At 40.8% G+C, this 16,847-nt stretch overlaps 2 protein-coding genes across 2 annotated transcripts in view; one reads left to right on the plus strand and one right to left on the minus strand.

Annotated features, from left to right (window-relative positions):
* The window catches only part of PKD2 (polycystin 2, transient receptor potential cation channel), a 32,017-nt gene extending 18,744 nt beyond the window's left edge, over positions 1–13,273 (plus strand). The window contains exons 9-16 of the mRNA XM_063136085.1: positions 318–499; positions 835–955; positions 2,619–2,717; positions 3,973–4,094; positions 5,331–5,448; positions 5,976–6,139; positions 8,564–8,711; positions 9,175–13,273. Of these exons, the coding sequence (XP_062992155.1) occupies positions 318–499; positions 835–955; positions 2,619–2,717; positions 3,973–4,094; positions 5,331–5,448; positions 5,976–6,139; positions 8,564–8,711; positions 9,175–9,414 (1,194 nt within the window). The 3' untranslated portion in view covers positions 9,415–13,273. The remainder of the gene's footprint in view (positions 1–317; positions 500–834; positions 956–2,618; positions 2,718–3,972; positions 4,095–5,330; positions 5,449–5,975; positions 6,140–8,563; positions 8,712–9,174) is intronic.
* Positions 13,274–14,303: 1,030 nt separating this feature from the next.
* LOC134405108 (broad substrate specificity ATP-binding cassette transporter ABCG2-like) overlaps positions 14,304–16,847 on the minus strand; it is a 33,508-nt gene continuing 30,964 nt past the window's right edge. Inside the window, exons 14-15 of the mRNA XM_063136241.1 lie at positions 15,269–15,363; positions 14,304–14,451 (exon numbers count right to left, since the gene is read on the minus strand). Coding sequence (XP_062992311.1) covers positions 14,304–14,451; positions 15,269–15,363 — 243 coding nt within the window. The remainder of the gene's footprint in view (positions 14,452–15,268; positions 15,364–16,847) is intronic.

Here is a 16,847-nt window from a genome sequence, read left to right on the forward strand (position 1 = left end):
CTACAATACCCGAAGCTGCTTTCGACACTCCTCGTATTTTAAGAGCTATTGTGGAGAACTGTTCCTAAAAAGGAGCAGAAAGCTCAGTTCCTGAAAACCGTTCTGATTCTTGTCATGAGATAGTAATTAAATATATAAACAAGGGGTTTCATCTTAAATCTGATTTATAATGTAGTGAATAAAGAGAGAATTTGGCTAATACATATGTCTGCAGTCAAGATAGTGACCTGGTTTGCACATAAGCTAAAGCATGGTTTGGCGCGATGTGCTCCCTTCTGCGCCCCCAGTTCTTTAAATATTTTTCTCTTCTTTAACAGCTCTTTAAATTTGTCAGCTTCAACCGAACAATGAGCCAGTTATCTACCACGATGTCACGATGTGCCAAAGATGTTCTTGGCTTTGCCATTATGTTTTTCATCATTTTCATGGCCTACGCTCAGTTAGCCTATCTTGTGTTTGGTACACAAGTTGATGACTTCAGTACCTTTCAGGACAGTGTGTAAGTACAACAATAACATGTTTTAAAAGCTGTCAACGATTTAGCACTGACACAAGCTTCAGAAATTTGCATCAAATTCATAGTTAAAATTCTATCCACTTTAATGAAGTTCTGTCTACGTCTGGAATTTCTATCATTCTTGTCTTAAATATATTTGAGACTTAGCGTGATCCAAAATTGACTATGTGTTACATTACAAACAATTATATGGAATTTAGTTGACTGATTTCCATAATCAAGTTGAAGAGCTGGTGTTCTACCAAGGTAAAATTCACATTGTTAAGCATGAGACAGTGACTCAGTTATTGGCTAAAATTATGTTGTTCTCTTTAAAGATTTACTCAGTTCCGCATCCTGTTGGGAGATTTTGACTTTACAGAGGTTGAAGAAGCTAACAGAGTTTTGGGACCAGTTTATTTCACTACATTTGTGTTCTTTATGTTCTTCATTCTTTTGGTATGTAAATACATTATTTACAGAAATGTTGGTTGATTGTCATCATTTCCACTGTTTTTTTTTTAATTTTGATTTATTTTCTTCCTTGTGCCAAGGCTAATTTGTGCCAAGCTAAAACCAATTTTATGTATGTGTGTAGTTGAAGAGACAGTCTAGAGATACCTGGTTTCTCAACACAGTAGGAAGCCAAATTTCATCACAGGCTTCCAAGTTCTGCTTGCTATCTGGCAACAGGATAATCTCATTGTAGCATTATTTGTGTTGAAAGGGGGACCAGTATCACAAACAAGAATCAAAAGAATCTGTATATAGATTCCCATACATGTCCATCTAATAACATGGCACTTATTGGTCAAAACGAGGAGTTAATTATGTGTCTAGGGCCCTTGTCTGGGGTAGGACAAGTCTCCAGAAACATTCAGTTCCTGGAATGTGCAAGTAGGCTCTGAGCATTTCGTTACTGAATTGTGAGGTGATATCTCCTGCTATTGTTTATGACCACCTTATGTTTTTCAAGTGAGGTGGGTTAAGAAAGCTCTTGAAACCAGTGGTGAGGAACCCCTGGCCGGCTTGGGCTTCCTTCGGGACCCCACTCCCTGCCTGGAGGCTACCAGGGGCTTTGGGAAGAAGTGGAGAGAGAGAGGTCTCCCTGTATCTCCAATCACATGACTTAGCGTGCTGCTCTCTCTTCCAGTTGGCAGGGAGTGCAGCATGCTGTCGTGCTTCACCCACTTTCCTCATCCACAGTGGGCGAAGGCACAGGGCAGGTGAAGACGGGGCATGGAGCGAGAAGCAATGGAGAAAGGCAATATGGCACTGGTGGGGTGATGACATCAGTGGGTATGGCCATGCCCACTGAAATCCTTTGACCCCGCGGGGGGGGCAGTTTCTGCCCCACCTCAAACTTGTTCCCCACTCCTACTCTAAACAACCCCCAAACTGAAAACAGTTCAGAAGCTGTTATTTTGAGATTCGATCCTGTGCAAAGAAGTTGTGCATATGAATACAACTGCCCATTACAGCAACGCCAGGTTGAACCTTACAGCCACGGCTCTTGCTAAAGTGGGTGAAGCGGAAAGGGGTGTGCCACCACCAATCCTAGCCTATTACGTTTCCTTCTGCATTAACTGGATGTGGCTGCTATTTTGACCCCAGAAGAGGGTTATGACACTGCTTTTAGTTATAACATCCTAATAAGGTTTGTTTAATTGTGTTTGAGAGGACCACAGAAGAGCTGTCTTGTATCCAAAGCTGCTGGCATAATGAGTAGAGCTGTAGCAACGTCCTGCCTTTATACCAGGATCCTCCACCTCAGACTTGGACAAACTTTGTATGTGGTGGAGTTCTTTTTCTTTTAAAAACAGAGACAAGGCTGAATCTTAGCACATTCTCAGTATTATAATTGATGAGGTCATCAATTGTAATATTTATTATTTATTTTATTTATTTATTACATTTATATACCGCCCCACAGCCGAAGCTCTCTGGGCGGTTCACAAAAGTTAAAACAGTAAACATTAAAAAGTGCACAAAATTTAAAAACCATCAGAAACATAAAAACAACAGTATGAAAACAACAGTATCTATTTATAAATAATATTATTTTTTTAATTGTAATATTGCTTGTTTAAAAGCTACTTTTTAAAATTCTTGTCTTGAACAGAACATGTTTCTGGCCATCATCAATGATACATACTCAGAAGTCAAATCGGATATGGCACAGCAGAAGTCTGAAATGGAACTGTCAGATCTTATAAAAAAGGTAAAAAAAACCTGTTACAGCTATTTGTGCTGCTTCAGTCTTACTTCTTTGCTGCGTACATACACAGTGTCTAGATGTAATTGCTGCAGTTCATTTACTCAGTTTTTACAGATCATCCATGCAACATTGCTATGGAATCGGAATCTTCTCATGTTTTCTTGGTTATTATTCTGTTTTCCCTCTGGCTGGAGAAAGTCCAACTTTTTTGACAAAAATGGAAGAGAAGCACAATCTCTATAAGTGTAGATGCTTTCGTGCTACTCTTCTCTGTTTTTAAAGAGGCATGGCTTTGATGTGGGCAGTGGCGTTTTCAGCTGTAATACCCTGTCTCTGTTCCCTTCTCCTAGGTACATCTTCACAATTACATTTCCTTCTCTCAGTGCCATTTTAACAACTTTTTTAAAAACACAATATTTGCACAAAAGTGCTTAACTCCTCCCTCCCCTCTCCACCCCCTCTGATCTCATTCTTGTGTTCTGTACACTGCTCTGCCCCCAAAAAAGTAAGCAGGGAAGGGTGCTGTTCCCCTCCCCCCACTGCCCAGTCAGCTTATATGACAGAAAGAGACTCGCCTTTTTGCATCAATATTTTGCATTGGTAATACGGAGTTCCTCTCCCCACCTAATTTCCCTGCAAGAGGAATGAGGGCACACACACACACACTCATGCTTAAATAAGCAAGCACTACCATACAAATTAAATATAACTGATTTAAAAAAGAGCGGGGAGAAAAAGATCAGCTATGCCCACTATGTAGGTGAAAAATGCAACGTCTTCAGCTAGAAGAAAAAAAATAACGTGCTAGCTTATATGTCTGATTTTTTAAATAAAGGGTTTTAACAACTTCCTATATACATTCTTACTTAGCACCTTTTCTAATCAATCTAGCTTATCTATAGCCCACAGGGTTAGGGTGGTACAATCCTGCATTTATATATTTCTAGAACCTCCATGCTGCAGGTCACTGACAAGTGCTCTGCCACATGGATTTTCCTCAGTTGATCAGCTGATAAGGGAATAGGAAACTCATAGCAAACAGAATTTGAAGGACAGCGGAAAGCATCCGTAAAATGATACATTTCAGAATTTAGGTATAATATTTTTGATCTGCCCAATAACAGATGCTATCTGGGTGGATTACAAAAACTAAAAGAATTAAATTCACTATAAAAGCGAAAAGAATACTGCCAGCCTTTGCTTTTAAGCTTCATAGTTTTGACTACATGTACTGAATGTATTGCTTTTCCTCTTTCAGGGATACACTAAAGCCATGGTGAAATTAAAATTGAAAAAAACACCAGTGGACGACATTTCAGAGAGTCTACGACAAAGTGGAGGCAAATTAAACTTTGATGAACTACGGCAAGACCTGAAGGGGTGCGTTTGACAGACCCCCTCTCCATTCTTGCGTTCTTAAAAATAATCCATTCAATAGGATTGTGTCGTCGATGGTCGGAAGCCCCCCCCCCCCCCGAACCCGGAGGCTTCTGATTATCCAATACAGGGCAAGAAGTCAGGGAGGTGAAGATTGCCTCTGCTGTTCCTACATTTCTGCAATGCAGCATTTTTTGCCCTTTTAGTGACAGCACTTTGGAGGGGGAGGGAAGTAGGCTGGAAAAGGCTCAAGGCTGCTCATATCCTGGTCTCTCAGGTCTCCTGCCCACCAAAATGCCCCCTTTTCCTCCTCTTCAAGGTCGCTTTTCATACCTTGGAGGGCGGCCAACATGCTTAGAATCATAGAATAGTAGTAGACTTGGAAGGGGCCTATAAGGCCTTCGAGTCCACCCCTCTGCTCAATGCAGGAATCTACCTTAAAGCATCCCTGACAGATGGCAGTCCAGCTGCCTCTAGTGTGGGAGAGCCCACAACGTCCCTAGATAACTAGTTCCATTGTCATACTGCTCTAACAGTCAGGAAGTTTTCCTGTAACTTGAGCCCATTATTCTTTCCACACCAGCAGTAAGGGGGAAGGGGGCAGATCTCCGCTTCCCCCTTCCAAGGTCAGAAAGCTGTCTCAGACCTGGGGGGTGGGGGTGGGGAATCTCCACTACCCCTTGGCCCCTCAGACAATATCTAGGGCCCAGAGAATTACTCCCTGAGAGGCTCTTAATAACCACACTTCAAGAACAGTAGTGCTGAGTGGACTTTGGAATATAAGTACAGCATGTTTGAGCACATGGCAGGCATTCCTGAGCTCATTCTGCATATACTCAATACTCCTTTATTCACTTTCACCTTTGTGAAAGTGCACTTTTAAAAGTGAATTTTGCCTGTTCTTTTTAATGCATTTTTTTGGTTAACTAGTGGCAGTTCTGGTCATGTTACTGATAGTAAATTCCATCACAGCTCCAGGGAGCGGTAATGTCATTAAGTAGTAGCTAATAGTATCCCTACACAGAGTAGACCCATTGAAGTGATTGGCCCTAGTTTACATAGGACTACCATTGGATACAGCCCATTGTATTGAAAAAGAATTGCATTAAATAATTTGAATGATTGCGTGTTCTTACCTTAACCATAAACTCCTACATTACATCCTTTGGCATCTTTTTGTTGAAACATTTGAAGCAACTAGATTAAAAATCAGAGATGTATGCTGACTTTTACTTCCAGAAAGGGACACACTGATGCTGAAATTGAAGCCATCTTCACAAAGTATGACCAAGATGGGGACCAGGAATTGACTGAGTTGGAGCATCAGCAAATGAGAGATGATTTGGAGAAAGAGAGGGTGAGTTATGTTTTCAACAGCATTGGCTGACTTCTTGAAATGTTTTTTTATCATCTCTATCTGCAGTTATACCACCAAGAAATCTTGATGGTTGAGGATGTGTCACAGACCCCTACGTGGTTATTCAATCTTAAACTACTAGTTTTGCTTTCAGAGAAGCAACATTGCCTAAAATCTCTTTTCTCGGTTTGCATACTTTATTCTGCTTGCAAAGGTACCTGCAAGGACTGAAGCAATGGAACAGCATGTTGGGTTTGGACAGGGAAGCCTTGCTCAGCGTGGATCTCTGGGCTGAATAAAGAAGATAAAAATAGCAAAACACAATGTGGCTGGAGATATGCTACCAAAGTCATCTCAGCCAATCACTCCTGCAGAATTGTGAATTTCAGTTTACAGCAAACTCGGGTCTCTGTTTGCCACAAGCTTGTGATGTGAAAGAGAAGACGTTGTGTGTATGTGTGCGCGCGCATGTGCTTTGATGTTGTGCCCGCAGTAAGAGCCTAACAGCCTTGGTTGATTTCTCCAAGGAGGACTTAGAGCTAGACAGAAGCTCTCTGAACCGCCCACTGAGTGGCCGTAGCTTCCCACGGAGCCTCGATGACTCTGAAGAAGATGATGACGATGACAGTGGACACAGCTCCAGGAGGAGAGGCAGCAGCTCAAGTGGTGTTTCGTATGAAGAGTTTCAAGTGTAAGTGGCCTTAGTGGTGGTGTTGCTTTTGAAATACTTTTGTCGTTCAACACAACTTAATATTACTTCTGAAATACTTCACTTATGTTAGGGTGGGGTGAATTCAATCTTGTGTGGTTTTCTTTTTCCTTTTTTTAAAGTTAAAAGCCCTGTGTCCGTTGATGTAGGTTAAATCTACAAAGCAAGAGTGCGTATACTCCAGATAAGGCATACCCATATTAGCTCTTTTGGTTAAGATTATAAGCAGGGTCTTGCAGGATCAGACCACATTGAGTGATCCAGCATTTTTTAAAAGGACTGTAGCAACCAGCAGCTGCTTGAAGGTCCACCAGAAATAATAATAATAATAATAATAATAATAATAATAATAATAATAATAATAATAATAATAATAATAATTGTATTCTGCCTTTTGCCCAATACTGGGCCTCAAGACGGTCTTACAAAGTTTAAAACATACATTTTAAAACCTAGGAAAAGAAATGTAAAAAAAAAAAAACCAAAAACAAACAAACAAAAAAGTTTAAAAATACACAACAAAATTATAAGCCATTAACATAAACTAGTGATAGTGATCAATAGTCCAGTGATCTATCTTCTGCCCATTTCTGATACGTATGTATTTTTGCTGACTCTGTATGTGCCTCTGGAAACTTCAATCTTGGAAGATTATTTGAAGGAATCCTAGCTGACAATTATTCTGAGGGAAAAAATGCTTCTGTTTCTGTGAACTACAGGAGGGAAAACAATGCAAACTAATGTGTTTTTAGAAATGGAAGTTAATCATTGCTGCTCCTTTCTCCCACAGTGCTTTGCTAGCTGTAATCTGATACCTGCAACACACTTATGATTTAGTAACTTCATTAATCAGCTCTGTGAACAGATCTTGAGATTTTAGTGTTAAATTTATATTAAAACTGTTAGAGATAGACTGGTACACTAAGGCCATAGCTAGACCAGGCCTATATCCCGGGATCATCCCTGAGCATCCAAATGACACACAGGGGATAGCGGGAGCAGGCAGGGACGACCCCTCCATTTGCCTGGGATAATCCTTAGGTCTAGCTAAGGCCATAGTGAGAAAGTTGTTCAGTTTTGAAAGCTTTTTCAAAATGAAAAAAAAATGGAAATTGCTGTGACCCACAGTTTACAACGGTTGAACGGGACTGTTGATTTTTAATGAATTTTAAATGAACTCCTTCAATTCTGCATTAATAATTGAATACCAGCTGCAGTGTTAGTTTTTCAACCCATTTAAAATAGGGTTGAAATCACCAGTGGGTGCATTACCTCTGATTGCCATTTTCTCACATATTCCCGCATTGTAAGATTATTTTGAATGGAAGTCCATCTTACACTGTTGTATTTAATTGTGATATGTCAACCTGCTTCTCCCCAGGGCCAAAGAAACGCATAAGCCATTATCTCCAGGTAGTGCTGATAAAGACCTCCTGCTTGAAACCCTGGACAGTTGCTGCCAAGCAGTAGTCCCTAGCCTGGTACTCCCCTGATGTTTTTGACTACAACTCCCAAATTCCTAACCATTGGCCGTGATAGTGGGGCTGATGGGACTTGTAGTCAAAAACGTCTGGAGGGCAACAGTTTGAAGAAGGCTGATGTAGACAATACTGAGCTAGGTGGACTAATGGTCTGAGTCAGGATGAGGCAGCTTCCTATGTTCCCACAGGAGTGGAACCACTGGCTACCAGACCCGACAGTCCAGAATAGCCCTGGCCAAAGTCTCCATCCTCACCACAACGCCGTTCCTTTCCCAGCAGTGGTGATCCACCAGGGTGACCAAGGCAATTTCAAAGCCAAAATCAGGCTTGAAGAAAGACTGAAATGGATCTAGATAACTAGTCTCATTCAAGTGCATCTGAAGTTGTGCAGCAAAACATGTTGTATTTGGCTTTGCAATGCAAAGTACTATAAATTTAATGATTAATTGCAAAGCTGCCATTTATTTTCCAGGGTGTGATTATTTTTCTGCAAATCTAAACATTGGTAGCTTTAATTTGAGACCATTCTGAACTCAATCGGATAAAATTTAGGGGTTAAAACAGACATTCTTGCGCTCGCTCGCTCTCGCTCTGTGTGTGTGTGTGTGTGTGTTATTATTTTGTTATTATTTTATTCTTAATTTATTGCAGGTCCTGAAGATGACTCTCTCCACATACAAATCTGCTTTCAGCACTGATTAACTTGGCTGGCTGCAGCTCTCCCGGGTCTTTCAGTTTAAATAATTTTTAAACTGAAGACACAAACTCCATGCTAGATCATTGGGCTGACGGGGTGGGGGTCCTAAAATAAAGAGCAGTACATGAACTGTGTGACGGTTAAATCTCTACCCAAAATAACATGTGTGTGTCATTTCCATAGCAGCGCTGTTAACGGTAGCTGTATTAAGAAGTGTTTCGGTTCTAGGTTGGTGCGGCGAGTGGATCGCATGGAGCATTCCATAGGCAGCATCGTTTCTAAGATTGATGCTGTCATTGTGAAGTTGGAAGCGATGGAGAGAGCAAAACTGAAGAGGAAAGAGGTGTTGGGGAGGCTCCTGGATGGGGTCACAGAGGTAAACTTGTTTGGGCTAAGAAAAGACAAACTGATCAGTGCTATTAACTTTGCAAAGTTGCTGGGTTTTATGCTGTTCCGGCTTTTATCATGATAAGTGCGAAAGCAAGGAAAACCCCATAGGGAAGTAAAAAATAGCCAAAGGCAAGGGTGGAACCAAGTAATCTTCTACAATAATATTATTAGTAAAAGTTTTATTAAAGTGCCAGGTGCCTACGCGTTTCGAACGCAACTGCGTTCGAAACGCGTAGGCACCTGGCACTTTAATAAAACTTTTACTAATAATAATATTGTAGAAGATTACTTGGTTCCACCCTTGCCTTTTATTATGATAAGGCAACACTTTTAATATCTAGCTTAATGACGTTAGGAAATTTGTAATAATTTGTTTTTTTACGAATTTAAGAATATTTATACGCATTTCTAGTCTCAATATGATCAGGCGCTGTGGCATTTGTGCCTAGGATGAAAGGTTGGGCCGGGACAACGAAATCCACAGGGATCAAATGGAAAGACTCGTACGAGAAGAACTGGAGCGCTGGGAATCAGATGATGCAGCATCCCAAGCAAGCCACCGATTGGGAACCCCAGTGGGGCTGAACGGCCAGTCTCGGGCTAGAGGCTCCCGCCCGTCTTCCTCGCAGTCAGCAGAAGGCATTGATGGGGGAAGGAGCGGAAGTGGTGGGAACAACGTCCACGTCTAGCAGCTTAAAGAAATGCCCAGAAGTAATGAATTGGCTAAATAGCAGGGTGGTCTGTGACACACAGCTTCAGTAAGCAGAGAAACAGCTTAGCTGCTGTTTCTATTTCCTAAAATTAGGAGATACAGCAACTTATTATGTCTCCACCTGCATTTTAAGGACCAGATATTTATTTAAAATTAATGCTTGAACTCTGATCCAACCATTCAGACTGAAATGGCATACATTACCAGAACGCAATGGGTCAACACTAGTAATGTTAATTATCAGTTCATTGACTAACGTTCCAGTCCTATGCACACTTTCCTGAGAGCAAACCCCATTGAGTAAACCCCCTCCATAAAATTATGTGAATAAGGCAGGGTGTTTCTATGACAGAAACTTTGTCTGGAAGCACCGGTAGTCTTTTGCCGACAGAAGATAGTGCTATATTGATAATAACAACAAAAATGAAAGAAACAAAAAACATTCCATCTGGAAAAGAGAGTAATTAAAAAAAAATGTCCCTTCCCAAAGCAATACCCTTTCACTGACTAGGAATGCGAAGATTATGGCTTGTTTGTAAATAAGGGATAAGGAGAGTGTCCATACCAAAGACTAAATAGCAATCATTTCCAATTTCAAGAGAGGAGGGCATTGTATTAGTTAATACAACAATCCTAACCTATTGCCAAAACAATAGCCAGTGTAACCTCATTTTTGTTTTGAATCTGTTTGCTCGCACTCTCTCAGAACAGAGTGCTTGTCCCGCTCAGAAATTCATCTCGCAGGTCACTGGAATTTCTTATTATTCAAGCAAGCAGTAGCTCTCAAATGGTGAGGTGAGGCAAGTGTGCTTCCAGATGTGAGTGATTTTATAGCATCCAATTGTTGTTCCACTTGCAGAATGCCAACCTCTGGAATCCAAATAACATTCTGTAACCAGACGGGCAGTTCCCATTTCTCCAGCTTCAGATGTTGCTGGGAGGCAATTTTCATCTGGACCAAAGCACAGGGATGAAAGGGTTAACCAGTCTCTCATTTGCAGCAATCCTGACAGCAATTTCTCCCCACATTTGTGGATGGGGAGGGTTAGAGAGAATTTCATGTAAAAGTAAAGTTGTTTGGAAAGAGAAGTGTCATGTCTTCCAAAACGTCCCGCCTTATTGGGAGGCAATAAAGAGGTCTGCCACGTAATCTACAAAGCTTTATTCAGGCAATAAACATCTCTTCCCACCTGGAGAGAGTCTAACCTCTGAGGAATACTGATTTCCCACAGACTGTGGTGTTAACGTTTTCAGTGATAAGGTCTGGCAAAGGTTCATTCCTAGCTGGTGAAGAGCTTGTGAGAGTTACCTCTCCCACTCCTTGTGTAGGCTGGTATGTTTCTGGCGCTGTCTCTTCTGCTTCAGAATCTGATTCTGATTGATCACCTGAAGCTCCTTCCCCCAGCCTAAAGGGAACAGGCCTAGTCATGACAGGAAGTGTTAAAGTGATAGAGCTGATTTCTAGAGAGGAAGGACAGCGCATAGAGAAGGAAATTGCTAGAGCAACCTATACCTACAATAACCAGCCAAAAAGGCTATTGAATCACTGCATGACAGGTCATCTTCACCTGGGGAAATTGTGCAGCTGCTCTGTTACATTAAAAAATATATCAGATGCTCTTAGTCTGAAAAAGAAAGCTGAAGGGAGAAAACATAGGATGTTTTGTTCACTGCTTTAGATGCCTTGTAAAAAGCATGACCTCCCATACCCCTTTCCAAAGAGTGCAATAATAGAAGCAATGTGCCAGGGGGTTGGACTAGATGGCCTTGTAGGACCCTTCCAACTCTGCTATTCTATGATTCTATGATTCTATGTATGCTAGTTGTGACAGTTAAAGGGACCACAGAAGGGCCTTGGGTTTCCCTTTTCCTTCAAAGTTCTTGTTAGAAATTTACAGCATGGTCCCCATGGGAATTGTGCAGGGTGCAGTACCCATGCTTACGTAAGAAGGGCCCTGCTGGATCACACAGCATTCTCTTCTCACAGCAGCCACCCAGGTGCCTCTGGGGAACCCCACAAGCAAAAAATGAGTGCAACAGCACCCTCCCACGCGTGTTTCCCAGTAACTGACACGCAAAGGCATACGGTCTCTGTTACTGGAGATAATGTATAAGCATCATGACTAGTAGCCAAGATTCCCTTCTGTTGTGGAACCTAATCCTGTGTCTGTTTACTAAAAATTAAGTGCCAATGGAAAGGTAGGCTCAGTTGAGCTTACTCCCAAATAAGTGCTGCATTAATTATGTCTAAGGAGGCTTGAAGTTTTAATCTTCTGAGGCTGATGGTTTGAGACCCTGAGTGTTTTAAGAACTTTTCTCCATGTGATGACATTTTTTCCATGATGAAGTGAAAGCTTGGCTGTGTGAAATTAGCCAAGCTGTCATCATATAAATATGAAAGGCCTGTGTTGTGAATCAGTTTAGCAAGAGTGCATTCCTATTTGGCAAAGCCAGTGTAACGGCATGACTAGAGTGCTGGACTTGGGCCAGGAAGATCTGGGTTCAAATACCTGCTCAGCTGTGAAGTCATGAGAGTGGCTTTGGGCCAGCCACACCTACCTCGCAAGAGTTGTTGTGAGGATAAAGTTGATTCCCATGGATACAGCCCTGAGCTTCTTGGAGGAAATGTAGGACACAGATTCAATCATCTCTTAGTAGAAGCAAGCGTTCCACCTTAAGAACTTTCATGGTCTCATTAAGCCTCTGAATCTTGAATTATATGGAACCACATGACATTCTCAGGACAGCTCTGCTCCTGCCTTCTGTTACAACATGATTATAGGGGAATTGTCCTATAGCTGAAGGATACTTTAAAAAATAGCCTACATCATTTCTTGTGAAATAGAAGTTTCAAAACAAATGTCTTCCGGGGTGCAGTCTTCTTCATAGGACAAAAAAGTGGGGTGGTTCTGGTCAAATATTTCTCAAAGGAATCTTTTGTAAAGGTTGTTTCAGTAAAAATAAATAAATTAAAAAGCTGGGAATTCAAAACTGCTGCTTCAGCCAACAATGAAATTGCACAGCAAAGCAAACCGACTTTCCTGAATGGTTTGGATTCTTAGGTGTTTATTGCAATCAGTTTATGGCAAAAACTGGAAAGGCTGGGTGGTGGTGGTGTAGTAAGAGTGCAGATCAGATCATTTGAGATTTTGAAGCATTAGATGTGGTGCTTTTCCAAAAAAAAAAAAAAGCTCAAAGAGCAATCTAGGGGCATATTCCAGTTGGCTTTAATGCTGGGGACCAGATGTGCTGTGTAGGGTGCTTCAGCCCATACCGATTATGGTCCACATGACAGACAAAGACCAGCACTAGTGCCAAGAATATCTCAACAAAACACGTTGTGCCTTTCCATGTGCCATGTTTGTATTGGTGCCAAACAGTGGAGTGGGAAATTGCCTTTGAAACATGTTTTGATGCGCTTGTTTTTAAAGTCCAAACTTCTTGGCCTTTTTACAGCCACCTCAAGTATTTCAGTTGCAGTGTGTTAATAGGAACACCAAAATGTTTGCATTCATAATCATTTTAGTTTATATTTCTGTAACATGTTGTTACTTAATAACAAACTTCATTTTGGAGTGCTATAAGATTTCATGGGTTATCCATGCATAATGACAATGTACATACAATTAAGGTATGACAGCTAAGATACATGTTTTTGTATCCTTTTATTTCCCACCATGTAAGTGTAGGCTTATGAATTGCCACCTTGTTTCTATGATGTCTTCATATCAAAGAATATAAATGTTATTTTAGAAAGTTGTTAATTATACAAGTCTTTCATAGTGATCAAAGATGTATTGGGTTAATAGTGGCCACTTTCCCGCCTAATAAAAGATGTTATAGTAATTTGTGTGTAATTTTTTGGCTGGGGGTGGTGTGGTGGTGGAACAGCCTTTGTTTAAAACTTGGGTCCATGGGTCATTTGTAAGGGAAGGAATAGATCATTTCTTGATCCTGTCCTTCAACTGCAATTCAATCCATTGCTCCTGAACTAAAGAAAAAGACTCACAACGTGCTGTTTTTGTTATTTGGGGCCTGTAGAGAGGCATCAAAAATCACTTGCACTTCCTGTTTCAGTACCTGTAACGTGTGAAAAGACTCTGGGGGATGGGTAATATGGTCAATATGCCTGGGTGACATGCAGCAGACCTGCAGACTTGGTGCTGTTTGGTATCCCATTGTTATTTGATCGAACAGTACTTTCATTCTACTGGAGCATTCTTGAGGGCTACAATTCCCGTTTCTAATCTGCTTCCACTAGTACGTAATATGCAGCCTTTGATTTGTTTTCAGGGAAATCCACATTTAAACACAGACTCTTGAGCCTGCTTTCTTACAAGCAGCAGATGAGGAAGTAAACCTGTGTCTGCAGGTGAGGTCTTGCATGAATGGATGCTACTGTACTCAATAAAAATGAAATCCTGTACATTGAAAACTAGCATATCAGAGAAAAAGCCTCCACTTTTTCATCTCATCTCCGGTTGTGAGGACTAGGCCTTACATGATATTGTTCAAGTCTTCAGTCTGTGTGGCTTGTTTCTGGAAAAAATTAGCTGGAATGGGGTCGGTTGAAAGGGACTTTGCTCTAAACACACATATGCTGTGATCCTGATCTAACTTGCCTCTCATCTAGCACCAGCTTTTTAAAAAATCAGCCACGTAAGGGTTAAAGACATGCATATCGTGTTTAATTTGTCCATCAGTCTGAAGATAGTAGCTATATAGCAAATGCAGGTTAATAAAAATTATCAGATACGAACATAGACAAATCAGCAAAATATTTAATGAGCTGTATACATTACAAATATTGCAATTTTACTATAAAACTATGGTGTAGTGCTGAGTAGAAATGTTTGCCATACTTGCTTAAGTGAACTTTTTTAGAAATCTGAGTTTCAGATATGCAATTGTGAGGAAAGTGATTGTCATGCATATAAGTGCAACGTAATTCTGCCACATCCCCCAAGGAGTTATGCTGATGCCTTGAATCTCCAGATATTCTTCTCCAGTGCATCTAACAAACATAGATTAAAAGTTAGTCAAACCTATATTAGAAATGCAGCATCCTAAATTTACCTATTTTCTTCTTTTCCTGTAAATGCTGTTCCCTAGTATAATTCAAAAGAGTGACAATTAGGTAGAATATATGGAAGACTCCACTCTTAGACTGTGCAAATTGAGGGACTATCCTAATCCTCTATAAAACACATAATAGAGTCAGATTCAGTGATTCCCTGTCCACTTCTGGAATCTCCTCTCTCATAACTCTGTGGCCACATCATCCTTTGGTCTTTTATCAATCCATTTTATTCTTAGTACTGTAGTTTGCTGTATTCTAAATACAGTGCCAGTATTGTTTTATTCCACCGCCACCACCCTGTAACTGACAGTGGGCGAAGAAGAATACAGTAAGCAAAGGTTTTTTTTAAAAATCTATAGTGGACATGCACTCCAAATGTGGAAGAAGGAGTACACAGCCTTCAAATAATTAAATGTTGCAAAAAAGTGGGGGTTATGAAGTGAAAGGGTAGAGTGGGGTAGGGGAGCATTTGTCTTGCTAGTGTTAGTCTGCCTTTTTAGGCCTAGATTTGTATTCATTCAGGAGTAACAGCAGAGGATAGAGGTTGGACAGGAGGTGTTATTTTTGTAAAAGGCAGACTGTTTTGTCCTTTGTCATTAGTGATCATTCCACTAACTTTTATATTAACACTCATAAGAAAATGTTAGTGAGCGATCAGGTAGGAGATCAGGCTCAAAAGAATAGTTAAATAAACCCAGGTGTTTTTATCTTACCATATATTGCAAAAGTTTCCAATGTGATAAATGCTTACATTGTAAATGGACTAGGTGTGATGCATGTTACGTTGACCCCTGCTGTGGGATCCTTGCAAAACTTGAGCCCAGTAAATTCATTGATTTGCAAAGCCTTTGAAGATAGACAAACAATTGAATTACTTGCTGATATTATTTGAGAAGGCTTCCATATTATCACACTTTTGAGAGGGGGGAAATGATACGTCCGGTGCAGTGTTTTTAAGGGTAAAGAAACATTTTTAAAAATTACTTCTCAATACCAGGATTAGAGAAGGCCTTCTCCCAGTCTCACCATGTAGCTTTGGGGATGGTCAAAAAGCAATATCTTAATGTAGGGTGGACAGGAAAGCCTACTGGGAAAGAAGACAGGGCTCCTGCACCTTTAGTAGTGTAGAAGCCAACCGTTAAAGGTGTAGGAGCCCTTTTTTCGATGTGGCTATCCTTACTGGCAAAAACTCATTTTATTGCAATACATACCAAAGATAACTGCTACTACTCCTGCTTTGAGAATGCTACTGGGAAATGTTGTTTGACAACCATCCAATTAAAAAATAGTGAAATCCTATCTCTTTTGAAAGACAAAATCCTATTCAAATTCCCTTCAGCTGTTTCAGCAGACTCCTCATCCAACTCTGCTGCTCCCCAGTGCATTTTTCAAGTCTAGATAATCCTAATTAACAGCTATGCAAATAAACAACCTTTAAAGAAATATTTGATTCTAACAATACAAATATATAGGACAATATGGTTTCTAAAGGGCACCAAATCCAGTTCACAATTTAAACCACCAGGTGTCAATATTACCTAATGGGTGCAGCTTTTAGATTTTTCCACTCATGTCAGGGAAACCCTGGACTTTTTTGGAAGCTTATTCCTCAATGAGAAGGTAATAGCAGAGAAGAAGAATTGCACATAAGTTTCCCTGAAAGATAGTTTGCCCACAGCTACCAGTGTCTGTCCCCCACATTGTGCACAATTGGGTGTGTTTTCTAGGGCAGGGGTGGGAAGAAGGTAGAACTTCAGATGTTTTGGACCTCAGCTTCCATAGGCCCTTGCTAGCATTGCCAGTGGTCCGGGTTGCTGGGAAGTCCAAAACATCTGGAACTGTACCTTCTGCCTACCCATATTCTAGGGCACACACTATTGGCTCACACAAAATGACAGGTCCTACAGACCTAACCAGCATCACCCCTGTCCTGCAGTGTACACGCCATCCATAAGCGAATGTGCTGGGATCCTTGGCAGGCAGAATGGCAGGATTCCCAAAATTCAGTCCTGCCATGCAGCAGGATGAAGCGACCTGTGACAGGCAGCACCAAATGGAGGGGAACAGATAAAGCAGAATTGGTATCTTTAAAAATGTTTTGGCACTGGCAGAGAAAGATGAGGTTGCCATTTGGACTCTGTCTTGGGCCCACAGTGGAATTTTCTGAAGAATTTTGAAAGTCACTGGCAAGTGATTGTGGAGTAAATGGAAATATAAAAGAATGACGGTGTAAGAAAAAGATAGTTTCACAATGTAGTAGTTCACAAATATCCCTAGAAATTATTTTACATCTCTGCCCACGTTCCTGCCCCACCCTGTGAATTTTTGTC

Source organism: Elgaria multicarinata, chromosome 10 (assembly GCF_023053635.1).
Source record: "Elgaria multicarinata webbii isolate HBS135686 ecotype San Diego chromosome 10, rElgMul1.1.pri, whole genome shotgun sequence".
Classification (NCBI taxonomy): Eukaryota; Metazoa; Chordata; class Lepidosauria; order Squamata; family Anguidae; genus Elgaria; species Elgaria multicarinata.